This window comes from Neomonachus schauinslandi, chromosome 4 (assembly GCF_002201575.2).
Source record: "Neomonachus schauinslandi chromosome 4, ASM220157v2, whole genome shotgun sequence".
Lineage (NCBI taxonomy): Eukaryota > Metazoa > Chordata > Mammalia > Carnivora > Phocidae > Neomonachus > Neomonachus schauinslandi.
Genome location: NC_058406.1, coordinates 94,636,253 through 94,653,265, shown reverse-complemented (window position 1 = coordinate 94,653,265; position 17,013 = coordinate 94,636,253). Strand labels below are relative to the sequence as shown.

The window sequence follows — 17,013 nt, the reverse complement described above, 5'->3', positions numbered from 1 at the left end:
GGCCTGTCCCTGGGTGTAGAGGGGGCGGCCGTGAGGCGCCAGACTTGCCAGCTGCCGCGGGATGCCACGTGAGGGGCGGAGACCCTGCGGGGAAGCGATTAAAAGCTGAACGGAGCCGCAGGGGGCCGCTGCGGGGAGGGTCTTCTTGGGGCCGCCTCGCCCCGCCCCAGTCCGGCGGCGGTACGGGTTCGGGCGGCTGCTTGAAGCGCCGGGGTGTCCCGGGCATGAGTGGGGTGTGGGGGACCGGGGGGCCTCGGTGCCAGGCGGCGCTCGCGCTCTTGGCCTCGCTGTGCCGGGCCCGGCCGCCCCCTCTCGGGTTGGACGTGGAGACTTGTCGGAGCTTCGAGCTACAGCCCCCAGAGAGGAGTCCGAGCGCGGCCGACTCAGGTAACGGGAAATCCGAGGCCCCCTCTCTTCCTGGATTCTCGCCCTGGCCGTCCTCCCTCCCAGAGCCCCGGCCCCGGGAGCCCCAGAACCTAGACAGAGAACTCCAGCTCAGGATCCTGGGTTCGGAACCAGCCCCAGCCAGTACCCTGTTCCATCGCCCGCAGGGCAAGCGGAGAGACGTGAAAGGAACCTGGGAGGCAGAGAATCCCCGAGCCCCCTCCCGTGTGACTCTTCGGGGATCTCGCGCAAAGCCGCGCTCCCGGGGTGCAGCGCCCCACCGGGGCCTCAGTTTCCCTAGCGTCTCTCCGCTCACCCTGCGGGCAATCTGTCAGGGAAGGGGTCTGTGGAGCGACCTAGGAGACCAGGGACACCCCGGCGGAGGAAGTAATTCGTTTCTTCGGGGTGTCGAGGTCCCAAGGTCCGTCTGTCGGTCTGCGCGTCGGTTTGTCTGTTCTCTCGGGGAACGCGGTCCGAGCCCCTTGGTCTCGGGGAGAAACTTGGGTCTGCGGGCGGCACGAGGTCTTTGTGTCCGAGCGTCTCTCCGGCAGCGAGTGGCTCTCTGCGTCTCCGCCGGGTGGCGGGGGGCGGGGTGGGGGAGGGTGTCTCGGCATCCCCCCCCCCACACACACACCCGCCCCTATAACTCGCTCCCTCGGTCCCTCTCTGACTCACTCGGACTCGGGGCCAGTGCGCGACTGAGCCGGTGCCTCTCGCCGACTTTGCCAAGCGGGCGCCTCCTGCCCGAACGGCGCGGACTGTGCGCCGGACGCAGCCCCGGCGGTCGCCGAGCCCAGGCGGGAGCCCGAGCCGAGGCGAGCTCGCCGGAGCCGGTGAGTCGGGAGCCCGAGCCCCGCAGGGCCCGGGCCCGGCGCGCAGCTGCGGTGTCTCTCGGGAGTCGCGACAGCGGCAATGGCGTGTCGCGCCCTGGCGGCGGGAGCCGCGGGAGGGTAGGCGGCCCGCCGGCCCGGGTATTTACTTGCCGCACCAGCGCCGTGCGGCCACGCTCGCCCGCTGCAGCCGGGCTTCTTTGTCAGGATGCCGACGTCTGGAGGGTCCTGGGAGAGAGGGAGCACCCGGTCGCCTTCCCTCCGGGGGGGAGGGGCGGGGGGGCAGTGCGAAGCCTCGAGAGGATGCGGCGTGGGGGTGGGGAGATCCTGCAGGGACCAAGGCGCCGGGGTTCCTTTGGCTCCGCAGACACCGCCCCTCCTCGTCCCCCGACCCTGACCCCGGTGGCGCTGGGCCTCGGGGAAGGCGAGGGTCGCCCCTGTGGTTCCGCACCAACGGCGCGGGAAAGGGAGGAAGGGGCTACGAGAGGCGGGAATTTCTTCTCCACGCGCGTCTCCAGGGATCAGAAGCCGGGGACTGGAGCGGTGGTTCCTGGAGCAGGTACAGCTGGGGTAAGCTCCCCAGAGACCGCAGGTTCCAGGGCCCTGTTTTTTCACTTGAGGTTAAAGGTCACAACTGTTGGTAAGGTCCTAGGTTAGGAACCGGGCCGCTGGCGGGGGGGGGGGGGGGGGGGGGGGGGGGGAGAAGAGGGAGGGGGGGGGGGGGGGGGGGGGGGGGGGGGGGGGGGGGGTGGGGGTGGCGGGGGGGGGGGGGCGGGGCCCGCAGGGGAGGGGAGGGGCGGGGGGGGGGCGCAGAGGAATAGAAGGAAGATAGTGGGCCAAGGGGAGGATTGTGTGTGTGAGGGGATTGTGTCCAGCCTTGCGGGAGTGGAGCGCACCTCAGCCTTGCGTGGGTTGTAGGGGGCGCTGCTCTCTCGCCTGCACTCTCTCTGGCCCTGGCAATGTTTGATCAATGGGTTGATTACTGCAGCAGAAGGGACTGAGGTGAGACCTAAAGAAGAACTTTCAGAGGGTGGTACAGTGAGGGATGTTGGAGAGGTTGATTCTCCCTTTTGAAGAATCTCGGAATAAAGTAGGCCCAGCAAGTGTTCTTAGATTTTGGTTCTCAGGTGCCCTCATCTACTGCACTATCCCTCTCATATCCCCCAGACACACAATTTTCCCCAAGTTAGGGAGTCTTTTCCTGCCTGCCTGCCTACCCAGCTTCCTTCCATCCTTACCTCCAACAATTCATTTCCAGTGGGGGCCTTAATGCTGGTCCTGACTTCTCAAACCCTAAAGGGGATAATTCAAGGTGAGAACACACCTGTCGAGTTCCACCTGGGATGGAGGTTGCCCTCCTCCCCCATCTGTCCAGAGCAGAAATGCTGCATGCTGCGGAGGGTGTATGTGTGCCTGGAACATTCTGATACAGGGAGGCACTGGGGTTCCAACTCCAGAGGGACACCCCATAGTCTGGAATGACAGGTACCTGGTGGCCAGGCTGAGGGTGAGAGAAGGTTGAGGAACGAGAGTAAGCAGGCTCAGATGAATCAGTGTGCCTTCCCTTCAGGCTGCTTGAACTTGACTTGTCAGTCCTGGGGGACTTGAACTTTGGCTGCTGAGTCACAAGCCTCAGGAAGCCCCTGGGGGCCAAGCTAGGGGGCTGAAAGAGAGGAGGTGGCAGAAGGAGACCCTTAATCACAGCAAAAGAAAGAAAGTGGTTGAGAGTGGCTTTGCGAGCTTGGGGTTTAAGTGAGCACAAGTCTGGGGAGATGCTGTGCAGTTCAGGACCAGGCCCCCAGGTAGCCTAAGTCCTAGCCTACTCCCTATATCCCAGAGCCACTGCCAGATTCTCCTAGCAGAGAAATGCTGGATCTTTTCATTTGTATTTTCACGAAAAATGCAAGTGACTAGAGCATGCCCAGTTCTCTTTACCTCTGTATGTTACCCCCTGCCTTCCTCCTACTGAAAGTCTCTAGCTCACGGGATTTCTAGTAACACCCTGAGATTCAACAATTGAGATTTGGACTCTACTATCATTTACTGGGACCCTCCTATATGCCATGGTCTGTGCCAGGAATTGCACAGGAAACCTTAATCAGATCTCCTTAGCTTTCCTGACTTGAAACACCTCTACACAAACTGTCCCAGATAGAAACAAGTTCCGTTTTTCTTTAAACATTCTGAAGGCGAAGGGTCTGTTTTCCTCTTTAATGTACAATCCACCCCCCACCTGCCTACCCCTGCAAGTGGACACTGACAGGCAGTTCTCTTCCTTCTTCATGCCATTTGCCTTGTGGAGATGAATGAATTTGCTCCATAGGCCAAATGCAGAGTGTTGGGTGTGGGTAGGAGGGTTTTGGGTTTGAGATAGCAAGCAGAGATTCAGAGGTGTTCCCAAAAAATTCAGGAACTGATAGAGGACCCTGAGCTGCCCTGCCCCTGCCACGCTGGCAGCAGGAATGGTTATTCTTGGTCTTACATGTGGCCATGAGATGTATGTCCTGTTGGTTTACTTCTCTACTGACTCTGGAGATGTTCTGTGATTCAGTCACCTGCTTTTGAAGTTAGCCTTTGGCAGCACAGGTAAGATTTTTCCTGCTTGTGATGGCAAGTTAAATGCATAGCATTTCACCAAAACCACAAACGTTCCTGTTTCTATAACTAAATAATCAGTTACTCCCTCACTCCTTGCCGGAAGGAAGAAATTCTGCAAATTTTGCCTTCTTTGAGGAAAGGTGCAATTACGATCCTTTAGAATGTACATCCTTTAGACGATGTTCTGACTTTATGGTGTGTCTTCAACTTTAAGATTCTAGAACTAGGGTGAAGTATCAAGGAGCTGTACAGTGCTTGGATTTACAGTTCTAGAAGTTTTCTTCTACCTCTGTCTGTGGGAACTTTAAGAGTGGAATGGTAGATCATCCCCTCCAGGCTCTGTACAGAGAAGACATGTTCTAACTGTTCTGTTCCTCTGTCCACAGAGTTGGAGGTATAACATGTGGCTGCAGAAAATTAGGACTAAGACTGAGACATCTGGACCCAGCCAGGTTTCTTTAGGATCTGTGTAAGGCTGTCTGGAGTGGGAAAAAAAACAGGGTAAGAGAAAGTCCTGCCCAAGCTAGGTGGCACCCTTGCTGGTCCTGCTTAGGAAAAGAGGTCTCTGAGCACCAGAGGACTGAACCAGCCACACTTAGGAATTTTCATCTGCGGGGGCATTGAAAGTGGAGGTGAGCAAGATATCCTGCTGTGGACACTCTAGGTATACAACATTGTCTCATCTCCCCCTCCTCTCTATTGCCGATCTGTTTTTCTTGCTCATGTGGGCCCGGACAGACCTCTCCTCTCAGTCCTTGCAGGGGTAAACAGGAAGGGGGGGTGTAGAGGGAAAGAATCTTTCTGGCTCTCTGTCTGCTCCTCTCCACCATCACCCCAGCCTTGATGTCCACATCTCAGAGGGGCCCCAAGCCCTGACTAATCAGCCATAAACGTACAGTTACCATCTGCCAAAATAATAATACTAATAATTGCTAAATTAATGCCAATGCTCTGTTAGCTACAGCACTCCACATTAGTCTCCGATTTATCTCTGAATCCCCTAATGATGGTGGAAGCTGGTGCCCAGTCATAAAGCTGGTGCGGCCATAATTAGCCCAACATTGTCTCTCCTCATCGAAGCTTTTCAGGGGCATTAATTCCTTCTCTGTTTGGACTCTGCTAATTATCCCCATTGGTAGTTCAGCCTGGATCTCTGAAAGAAGGAATGGAAGCAAAGGCTCTCTGCTCCCCCTCCCCCAACTCTGAATTTTAACTACACCAGCTTCTCCTAATAAATTTACAAGCCATGGCAGAGTTTATTATTAATGGACCACGTCTGTAAGGCTTGGAACAGAATAGCCCTGTTCCCCCAACACATGCATGCACACACACACACACACACACACACACACACACATGCACGCACACATACCCGCACTCTCAGGTATTTCTCAGGGACATATATCTCTGGACAAGGCATTTCCAGGGGCCACTGAGGTTATTGGCCTGGTGCCTGGTGGGTAACCTGCAGTGTCTATACTTTCTAGAAAAGAAAGAGATGGGGGATGAGGAGGTTGGTCGTAATTCTAGTCTTCAGGTTTCTATCCAGGTACAGAGGATCAGGCCAAATAGTAGAGGATGTGTCCCACACTCTCCTGATTATAACAAAGAAATGCCTCCCCAGCTTCTTGTCCAGCTTCCCACTCAGCCCCCAGTGCCCTCAGGGGCCCGGCTCAGAAGCTCTGACTTTGGCATCGGAAGTCCCAGGTTTAAATCCCAGCTCCTCTGCGCAATGCAATGTATCCTTGAAGAAGTTACTTAGTTAACATCTCTAAGCTGAGTTAATTTATCTTTGAGAGTTGTGTACTCATTTCTTTAGGAAGTGGTAAAGATTAAAGGAAATAATGTAAGGGGCATGGTGCTGACCATGTAGAAAGAAATAACAAATAATATTACCGGTATTAATATGAATGGTTCTGTCCAGAGTCTTTTCCCCTCCCAGACTTGGCACTGTGCCTCTGCATTTCTTGCTGTCTGATCTCTGGGTTGTGCTTGTCTGTGTCTCTGTTCTGTGTCTGAATGAGGGCTCCTCAGCCCAGGCGGCCCCTGCTCCGCAGAGGCGGGCACGTAAACCATTTCCGAGGGTCTACCAGCAGCCCCAGGCCCTGAAGCCAGCGTTCTCCAGCTTTGGGCGAAGCAGAGAAAATGGTCCTTTCTTTTCACTTCCTCTCCCCAGTTTATCTTTTCAGGTACAATCTATTAGCAAAAATGCCTGTTACTGTTACAGAATGGATTTTCCTGACATGGAAACCTATTAGAAAAATGGGAACAATAGCAGGTGATAAGAGCTGCTGATGAATCCTAACACTCTGGGTGGGGATAAGGGGAGGAGGCGCCAGGGCTCTGTCTTTGGAGGAAGGAGTGTCAGTGTGGAGAGATAAGAAAGCCCTGGGTTGCTAATTAATAACCCAGCATTTTCCAGGGAGAGAGGGAGGCCAGGAGCCATTACCCCTGCCAGACAGTTTCACTGAAGGTGATGAGCGGTTCCTGCCCTTGTGGGCCTGAGGTCTCTTGGCTGCCTTGCCCCATGGTCTGGTGTCCCCCTTCCCTGTCTCAGAGGGCCCAGTTTTGGGTCCATTCTGTATTATTTGCCATCAAAAAAAGCAACACATGAAGAAAAATAGCTTACATTTGGGGAGCACTTACCACGTACAGGAACTATGCCCAAAGTCTTAGTTCATTTAATATTCATAATGACTCCATAAAGTAGGAATCCTTAGAATCCCCAACAAATCAAAGAGGAAACCAAAGTCTGGAGAATGTTAAGTAACTTGCTCAAGGTCACACAATTAGAAATGTGGATGGATGTGCTCTGTGGTCATTCTGGTGCTGGTGCTCACCTGAGCTACCTGCCCAGGATCTGAACACGAAGTGAAGTCTACGTCCCCCGCCAGGGGTAGAAGCCACATGCCCCTGCGCAATGCCAGGTCACTGGGTGTGTATCCAAAGCATGGCTGCACAGCTCTTTGCTCTCCCAGAGGCTGCTGGGTAATTGACCAATATGATTTCCCAAACCGGGTGCCCATGGAATATTGGATTCTTCTGACACATGAATAAAGATGTTTCACACCTAATGTTGAGTAATGGACTAGACTTCTTTCTTCCAAATTTCCAAGAGAACTTTGCAAAACCATAGCATGTTCTCTCAATTGTTGATTTTTCTTTCATGATTTTCTTTTCACTCCTTTGGAGCTCATGCCTGTTCACCAGATGGCTGGTGATGGTAACAACGAAACTGGATGAGTAGCAAGCAAATGAGTATTGACAGAAAAACTCGGAGATGAGAGATCTTTAATATAGTACATATTATGTCTTGACATGTAGCTATATATAAAATACTTACATTTTTTCTGCTAGTAAGGTCATTCCTCATTTGTAATGACAAAGTTAAAGCTCTCTCTATTAGTGTTCGTGGCTTGCAGATGTTCTGCCAATGAAACTTTTCCAAATGAGGGGATATTCAAAACTAGACTAGGCAGAACTAAGTGATTCTAATAGAAACAGCTAATATTTATCTTATTTTTTACTACATTCCAGGCACTGTCCTGGCACTTTTGATCTCACTGAAACCTCACAATGACCCTAGAAGGTAGATACTATTATTATACCCATATCACAGATGAGGAAACTGAGGCTTGAGAGATTAAGTAGCTTGCCAAAGTCACACAGTTTAAAGTCAGTGGAGATGAACATTGAAGGAGCCCAGTCTGACCCCAGGGCACTGATTTTTCTCTCTGGGCTGAGGAGGAAATAAAGAACACAAGGATTTGGGAAGGGCTTTCTCCCTTACCAGAGGGTTGCCTCTCTCTTGCCACGAAGCTAGTGCATGATAGCAGTATGAAATATGAAGAGTACTGGATCAGGACGCAAAAGGCGGCTGAGTTGCCCATCAAAATTCTATCTACCTCACAGTGTCGAGGTTCAAACAAGACGAGTGGGAAAAAGGCTTTGAGGGCGACTCATGCACCTGTGATTTAGAAAAGGGCAATGTGTCCTGGTCGGTTGGTCCCAGCAGGCCTGAGGTAGGAAGGCACACATCGTAGCTGATCTAGCAGAGCCCTTAGACCATACAGGAGCCTATCCTTCCCAGCCTCAGTGGACGTTTAACCAGGCTATGCGGGCTGGCTGCGTTCAACGCTGCATATAGTGATTTTACAGGGGCTAAATCCTGTACAGTCACCTTTGCCCTGGCCTAATTCTGCTCTTTACCAGCCTTGCTCACTGCCTTGCGTTCCCCAGTGGGGGTGAATCCACTCAGCCACAGGACCCAAATCTCTGTGTAATGCCTGTGGGAGAGATGTCCTGGAAAGGGATTCTCCAGGCAGAGGAAGGGCCACTTGGTCTTACATAACCAGTATTGAGCGCTGAGTGCTGATTCCCAATAATCCATACCTCTGCCTGCCTTAATCTCAGCTCCGAGGGAACGACAGCGGGGGGGCGGTGGGGGGGGGCACGTGCACAAGCATTCAAAATAGCAGCCACAGCAAGGACAACTGATTCCCTCCACCCGCCCCCTCCCCCACCTCTCTTTTCATTTATGAATTCAGTTTTTTGTCAGGCTGAACATTTAAATGCACTCTATGCTCTCTGGATTCCCCCCGTTTCTCCCCCTTCCTCATTAAAATTCTAATTATTACCACAGCAAGTAAGATGTATGATCAAAGGAAAGCAAAGCCTTAGAAATACCTTTTTGTTTTAAGGTGACTCATATTGTAGAGAATGCATCCAGAACAGCTGTAACCGAGAGCAGATGTGAAGGGTCTAGAGATGGCTGGATACTTAGAATAAGGACTATCTGTGGTAGCTTTCCTTGTGAACCCCAGGGCTATAAGGGCCTACAGAAACAGTCTCCAAACCATTTAGATAATGAACTCGTAACAGCACAAATTATTTGATTTAATGCCTCCAATATATATCTGTTCCCATGTTACATACACATGTGGGTTGTATCTCCGTTCCATGGCTTACCAGCCGTGTGACCCCGGGGAATCTCGTCCTCTGTGCCTCACCTTCATCTGCAAAATGAAAATAATAATCACACCTATCTCCCTGGAGAGTATTAAACGAGTGAATGCATAAAGAGCACTTTGTACCTTGGACCTCGTAATGTTCAAAACTTAACTAAGTCCAGAAATAAAATGCTATCATTTCTATTACTATCAACCAGTATATTGCAACTCTCATTTATTGTTTTTAAGATAATAAATAAATATGAAAGCGATCTGATATGTTTTCTCTTGTGCCCCCAGAATGCACTCATACCACACTAGAGACCTTTAGTTTAGAAGTGAACTTAGAATTGGCTTTCCAGATCCCTAGCAGTCCCTGGGTGAAGGACTAATCCCACCCAGCTCCTTTGGCCGGGGAGAAGCTCCGTTGTCTCTGTGCAGGGGCCTAGGATTGCTGTGGGTGGCTGTGATAGTTGATCCAAGCCAGGACCCTACAGCCAGGGAGTCAGAAGGCAGTGCCAGCTCCCCAGAGAAGGTAGCTGACGTTCTCACCTCCGGAAGGTTCCTCCTCTTCCTCTCATAGCCTGTGTGCTATGAGAGTACTCCGGATTCCCCCCAGGAGGGACTTGGCATCTCACTACTACAAGCCTAGCTTAGCCCCTGGTACCTGCAGGTGCTCAGTAAATGCTGGTTGAGAGATAATTATAGCTCTTTTATGTACCATTCATTCATTCATTCATTCACCTCATTCACTCATTCATTCTCATGTGCCAGTTTCTGTGCTAGGCCCTGAGTCAGACAAATATAAAAACGCAGGGTTACAATAGCCATCAGTTTAATCAGGAACACACAGGCTATAGGACAGTGGAAGGAGCCCCAGCCTGGGTGGTGGACGTCTGGACCCTGGTCCGACCTGTGACCCCAGGCAAGTCCCTTCTCTGGACCACTGTTCTTGTCTGCAGAAGCACAGCCTGGCCTCAGTACTTGTAGGGTCATTTCTCACCTTAAATCTGAAGATTCCTGGGACATGGGCCATGATAATCCAGAGCCTGCAAACCCACAGGCCTGCAGGGGCCACGAAGGTAATAGGGAGACTGGTGAGGACACACCCCTCCAAAGGGAGCACAGAAGTCCAGGTCCAGTTACCGAGTCATCTGGCCTCCTCCAGACTTTCCAGGAATTTGGTGTGATGATGATGATGGTGATGGAATTTCTCAACTTTTCCATTGTCACCCTAGGCATGCAAGACTCCTCTGCGGGCTTGACCTTAGTGCACACCCCACCACGTGTGCCGTTGGTTTGGAGGCTTCTGACCTCTCAGAGGGAGAAGAGGCTTTGGGCCCTAAGGGTCATTCCAAAAGGGGTTGGGGTGGGAGATCTGCTAAATCGTTTCTTCCAGAGGGAGGCATCCCCCACAGCTCTCCTGGGATCACAGGCATCCTGCTGGGGGGCAGGGGTGGGCTGGAGACGAGACAGTGAGCCCCCGCCTTGAGACAACCACAACATTCAAAAATACCAGCTTTACAGAAAAGCTCTCAACTGGCCACAGGAATGGGAAAAGCCAGCTACAAGAATCACTTGTATGTAGCTTGGAAATAAATTGTGTGGGTCCAATTCCAACTTCATCCCAGTATCTACTGAGCCTACTGCGTGCAGAGTTGAGAGTCCAGAAGAAGCCTGAGACCTAACCCCTGCCTCTCATTCACTTCAAGTCATCTCGTGACCATTGAGCTCCCGCTCTGGGCTCCACGGGGGGTTGGGTCCGGGAAGAGATGGAGTTGGCCAAGCCTCTGGTCCCCAAGGCCACACAGCCTGTTGAGGAAGAGAGCTGTATACAAAAAAATGACTCTGCTCTAAGTCTGGCCATAGTAACAGCTCTAATAGAAATTCAAACAGCATCCAAATGTGAACGCTTCACGAATTTGCACATTTGCTCAGGCTGCTATTTAAATTACTTTCCCTTCCCGGTGCACTTGCCGGCAGGCAGTCGGGGAGGCAGCCCAGGTGCTCCCCAGGCTGGCAGTGGGGGAGCGGGGTGGGAGTGGGGGGACCGGCCGAGGCTAGCGCCCGGCTGCAGACATTTCACAAAGTGGACTGCGGAGCGCCACCCCCCAAACCACCTCTCCTCTGGCGGGTAGCTTTCTCATGAGCGTTCTTTTCTCTTCTCCCGTCTTTGTCCCTTCTGTGTGCCCCCTCTGCCGACACCCTCTCCTGCTTCTGCCCACCTCTGTCTGTCTCTGTCCCTCCCTGCCTGGCTCACGCCGAGGGCAGGCACCTCTGTCAGCCTCCTCGCAGCCGTAGTGATTGTGTGTGGCGTGGCCCTGGTGGCAGTTTTTCTCTTTCTCTTTTGGAAGCTGTGCTGGATGCCCTGGAGGAGCAAGGAGGCCTCCAGTCCCGCTTCTGCTAACCCTCCCCCGGACGCCCTCCAGAGCCCGGGCTCCAGAGGCAACATGGCAGACAAGCTGAAGGACACCAACACGCTGGGCTTCCTAGAGGCGGCTGTGAAGATCAGCCACACGTCCCCAGATATCCCGGCCGAGGTGCAGATGTCAGTCAAGGAGCATATCATGCGTCACACGCGGCTGCAGCGACAGACCACAGAGCCAGCATCATCTACCAGGTGAGGGTGGACCTCTCCCTTCCCTCCCTGCCACGCCTCCACATTCTCTTACTCAAGACATTAAGAGATTCCAGCCCATGAGGAGCAGAGGACAGAAATAATAACTCATGTCTTCTGATTGGCGAATATAACAGATGATGTGGTCCGTGGTGGGGTAACCAACCAGGAGGTGGGCACCAGGAAAGGCCTCAGGAGAGGGAAACCTTGGAGGTGGGGCGCTGTGCTCCATGGTGTGCACTGGGATGCGCGTGGGTGGGAGGTGTTGGGTGTTTGGAGAGAAGGAGAGATTGCAGGCAGAGGGCTGAGAATATGCAAAGGCCCAGAGGCATACAAGTTCATGGTGTGTCTAGGGGTCTGCCAGTAAAGCCTTGTCAATAGCGTCGGCCGTGCATGGGATATAAGACAAGAGGTTCCTAACATTTTGAGGAATGAGGATTCCTTTATAACCTTTGACAGAGTCCCCTGAAGGACAGCAGTTGTATACATGGCATTCTTTAACGGAGAAAACCAAAAACAACTCCCACCGCATAATAACAAACAACCTACTCTAAATTCAGACACAGAAGTGGTGCATTCACTTGTATTTATTCAAACCTAGGGCTCTTGTGGGCTCCTGGGTCCCTGCAATGTCTCCCCAGGCTCCCGGGGAACCAGCTGAAGGGAAGGAGACCAGGTCTTCAGCTGGGAGTCCAGGAAGGAACGTGCTGGAGGTCACATTTTCAGAGTTTATCATATGACCTCGGGCAAGTTGCTCACCTTTCCTAGGACTCGTTTTCCCCGACTGTAAAATAGGGCTGGTGACTCATCAGGTAGCTGTGAGGAGCCAAAGAAGGAATCCATCAGAGCTGGATTCTTTGACAATCCAGAGTTGACGATATATCGCTTACTATACACCTGGCCCTGTTCTAAGTGCTTTTTATGTGTATGAATCCGGTTCTTCCTCACAGCAATCCTATGCAATTGCTACTTTTATTATCCTCATTTTGTAATGCAGAGAAGTTAAATAACTTGACCAAGGTCACATAGCCAGACAGTGGCAGAGCCAACATTAACCTCCGCAGTCTGGCTCCCAAGCCCAATAAATGTTTAAGTACAGTGTCGGTGGTAGAGCTGGTGATGATGATGAAGGGATAGCCACAGCCAGGGGGAGAAAGGATGGTCCTTCTAAGGGATCTCATGGTTTCATGGGGGAACTAGAGTCACATCTACAAGGAAAGAAACCCAGAAAGCAAGGGGAAAAATGGCAGCAAAGGCTACCATGAATTGACCTTAGTATATACCGGGCCCCATTCCAACTCCTTTCCGTAAATTTGTAATGCTCACAATCACCCGTGCACCAAGTGTGTGCAGATGGAGAGAGGGTCGGCGAGCAGGAGGAAAAGGGCCCTGCAAAGTGTAGGATAAGCCAGGGCAGCAGGGAGGTGTCGGCCTGCACACCCCGCCCCCCCCCCCCCGGGGCCCTGACCACGCTGTCCCTGACCCCCGCCAGGCACACGTCTTTCAAGCGCCACCTGCCACGGCAGATGCACGTCTCCAGCGTGGACTATGGCAACGAGCTGCCGCCGGCGGCAGAACAGCCCACCAGCATTGGCCGAATCAAGCCTGAACTCTACAAGCAGAAGTCGGTGGATGGGGACGATGCCAAGTCGGAGGCCGCCAAGAGCTGTGGGAAAATCAACTTCAGCCTGCGCTACGACTACGAGAGCGAGACCTTGATCGTGCGCATCCTGAAGGCCTTCGACCTCCCTGCCAAGGACTTCTGTGGCAGCTCTGACCCCTACGTCAAGATCTACCTCCTGCCTGATCGCAAGTGCAAGCTGCAGACCCGGGTGCACCGCAAGACGCTGAACCCCACCTTCGATGAGAATTTCCACTTCCCAGTGCCCTACGAGGAGCTGGCCGAGCGCAAGCTACATCTCAGTGTCTTCGACTTCGACCGCTTCTCCCGCCATGACATGATCGGAGAGGTCATCCTGGACAACCTCTTCGAGGCCTCCGACCTGTCCCGGGAAACCTCCATCTGGAAGGACATCCAGTATGCCACCAGTGTGAGTACAGCCTTGCCTCCTGGGCTTCTTGAGGATTCCTAGGGCCGGGTTGAGTGGGGTGTGGCCCTATCCTCCTCCACCCTAGAGACAAGTGGGCCTTTGCCCTTCAGGATGTGAAGGGGGACTCTGGGAACTGAGCAGTGGCTCAGCCCACCCTGGGGAAGTCCTTGCACGCTGCCCCAGGTTGGGGTGTGGGTTGGCATGGAAGAGAATTTTTGCCCATTGCTTCTGATTACATGTTCTGGGGCGGTTCCCTCCACCTGCTAGGCCTTAGGTCTACCACCTATAAAGTAATGTTATCTATCTCTTTGATCATGGGTGAGGATTGGGCCAGGTCTCTAGACTGAATCAGACAGCAGCATCTGCCAAGTGCACTGATGTGTGCTAGAAGCCTGGAAAGAGCAATCAAGAACAGGGCATGTTAATCAGGACGAATGAGGTTAAGTTGCAGCAACAAATAGTCCTAGGATTTGGTAGCTTAGAGCAACCAAAATCTAGTTCTTGTTCATGCTATCCATACTTTGCAGCTTGGCTGGGGTTCTACTTTACCTTGTGACCCAGGGGTCTGAGCCGACAGAGGCTTCATTTGGACATGTGCTCCCATAGTTACCACATCAGGAGAAAGAGGATGTGGCAAGTCATGCACTATTTCTTAAAGCTTCCACAGTGAAGGGATATTTGTTACTTCTACTTGTGTTTCGTTAGCCAAAGCAAGACACATGGCAACTTAGGAGGGCAGGGCAAAGAAATCCTACCGTATGCCCAGAAGGAGAACTGGAAACACTTAATGACCAACACGAGTGACTACCACACAGCCCCTTCTCTGAGGCACTGCCTGCCCAGGGCAGCCTGGAAGGATACCTGACTAATCCACACATGGGACAGGAGGTGCTTGGCTGTTCACGATCAACTGCAATGAACCAGGGAAGGTTTTAAGGAGCTGAGGCTCGAGCTGGCTTTTCAGGAGGAAGACAGGTTTGGCACAGAGAATTAAGAGGGCATTTCCAGAGCCCTTTGGTCCAGTGTAGATCCCACAGGTATGGGTGTATACCTCTCTCTAAGCCCATCCAGGCAGCTGAGAGCCCAGCATGGGTGTTCCCATCAGACACCAACGGCCTTGTGTCTGGGGTCTTGAGTGCTAACTGGTTGAGTCTCCCCGGATATTTCTTGCACTGTTTCTCTGGGGTGGGGATGACCCCACTCAGTCTGCAGGCCCTCCCTTTCAACAATTCTCAATATCTCTGTGTTGAATTTGTGAGGAGAGAGGCCAGGAAAATCATCCCCCCTGCTCTGATGGGAAAAGTGTAAGAAACTTGATTTATTTAAAGCTTGGTGGGCTCCGTTTTGGCCCCAGGGTGGGTCTCGGGGACACCCCATTCTCCGAGCTGGTCCTGACTTTGACCAGTTCAGTCTGATGTCCCAGTGCCTCTCTGACCTTTGCTTCCACGAAATCCCCAAGAATAGGACCAGCAGCGAGACCAGGCAGATGGGGCAGGATGGCGCAGCAGCTGAGCGCCAGCCCAGGCCCAAGAGCTCTGCTCTATAAATCACTGTGAAGTTTACATCTGCTGCAGCTCTTCCCTGGTGCTCTCCTCAGGCAGCAGCTTCATTACGGTGACTGCACAGGTAGAGAAGAGCAGCTCGGTCCTCCCCACGTGGAGGTCAAGGTCCAGGGGCTCCGAGAGCGGAAGGGGTGAGGCCAGGGGCTGGGGAAACAGAGCTTGACTCAGACTCTGAGGACTCCCCTCCCTCTCCTGCGACCTTAGCTGCGGGCACGATGGAAGACCCAAGCCTGGATTGGACAGTCTGTGCCTAAGTGCGCTCCTCACAGGGAGGCGAGCTTCCTATGTGCTAGAACGCTGTGGCTGTCCCTGTCCTCGTCCCATCCCCCTTCCTCAGCCCAGCTTCTAGACTGAATCAGACAGCTGCGATAAAAGACAGCTTCCTTGATCCACAGAAAATTAGAATCTAATTCCAGAGACAAGAGAAGTCCATGCAGGTGCTAGTAATGCTAAATAGTGAATAGTGTGCACTGTGTGAGGTTGCTATTGAGAGTTAGGGCAGCCCTGGAATTTTCCCCGGATGGGGAAGATAAGTGGGGAGGGGTATATATAGCGTGACAGAAGAAGGGCTAGCATCCTAACTGGGAGCACAGGGAGGCCAGGCCCGGGAGTTTCTGAAGCCGAAGAGCAGGTGACTGTGCTCACACACCCCATCTTGCTTGCAGTCTGTCTGAGCTGATGTTCTGCCAACGGGAGGCCCCTGGGGCCCTCCAGTCCGCAGCTCTGCTGGTGGGTTGGCTCTCAGGAGTAAGCTCATCGTCCTGGTGGGCGAGGAATCAGGCAAAGGAGGGGAAAGGGAAATAAGGTGGGTGCTTTTACCTGTTTTTTTGGCACTGACTCTGAAATTATACTTATTTGGGGGCCAGAGAGGCCCAAGTCATAGTCCCTGGGAATGATAAGCAGTGAGTGCATGTGAAATCCTGCGGCCAGCGTGGTGGGGGTGGTAGGGATGAGCACAGGGGCTCCCATCTGTCCTCGTGCTGGATTCCATTCCTAGAGCTGCATTTGGGCCCCACTCCGCTTGGAACTCTGGCAGCTCCGCTGTCCTGCAGGCTGGTCCCCCAAGCGTGCCTGACATTCTTGCCTCCTGCCTTTGCTCACAGGGTTCCCCCTGTCACGCATGCCTTTCTGCACTGCTCTGCCTGGCCCAGACCAATCCCCCTTTCAAAGTTCCCTAAGCCTTTCTGCTCTTACAGAAATCGCTCCTCTGGATTTATTCCTGTGTCTCTCAATTATACCCCGGATCATCTTTAGTCTTGCAAAGTCCTCCCAATGGCTCAGGAATGCCTTTGTCCCACATTTGACTTTCTCTTGTGTTTTTCCTCCATGCTGAGTGTGTCATTATAAACAAACATAAGAACTCAGCACATTTTTGTGGAACGACCAACGGCTTAGTTAATTCAATTAAAACTATATATGGATACACAAAGAAAGAATTATTAAAGAAGCAGTGGGAATCGGGTGTGGTTATAACCTGGGAAGGCTTCCTGGAGGAGAAGGCCAAATAGTATTCTGAAAACTGGTAGAGTCAGGCTTGGTGGGGAGAGATGCAGCCTGTGCATTCCTTCAGAGATATGGTGGCAAATTGATTAACCAGTTGGGTCGGAGAGTCCGGATTGAACTGGAGGGTCAGTGACCCACAGGCTAAGTAGAAGGAGAGGCGGGTGCTGTGAGAATCAGGGGCTTAGCACGCGGCTTTGGGGTCGCATGAGTCCATGAATGCTGTCCCCTTGTTGGTCCTTGTGCTTGTATTGGAGCATCACATTCAGCCCTGGCAGGTGGAACCGGGTATGTCCCTTGCTTTAGCTCCAGCCGCATGGCTCAAGTTGGTTTGAAGTAGCAAAGCCTGGAGCATCCCTGTTGTTTTCTCACAACCCCTGAATTAGGAGCTTCAAGGCTAGTGAAGGAGAGGTGTACATCCGGGGAATCTAGCTCTTGGTTAATTGCGAATCTTAAGCCACATGGGACATTGGCCTCACAGCCTCCAGGTTGCTCTGGAGGGAAGCCTAGGGAGCAATGGAG

At 52.7% G+C, this 17,013-nt stretch overlaps 1 protein-coding gene across 4 annotated transcripts in view; it reads left to right on the top strand.

The window, feature by feature from the left end:
• Positions 1-224: 224 nt before the first annotated feature.
• Positions 225-17,013, top strand: part of SYT6 (synaptotagmin 6) — a 55,404-nt gene continuing 38,615 nt past the window's right edge. For 3 of the 4 annotated variants that reach the window (XM_021690206.1, XM_044914105.1, XM_021690207.1), the window contains exons 1-3: positions 225-387; positions 11,033-11,381; positions 12,871-13,429. In XM_021690206.1, coding sequence (XP_021545881.1) covers positions 225-387; positions 11,033-11,381; positions 12,871-13,429 — 1,071 coding nt within the window. Of the gene's footprint in view, positions 388-11,032; positions 11,382-12,870; positions 13,430-17,013 lie in introns of those variants that run through there. The other variant, XM_021690208.1, reaches the window with a different exon arrangement.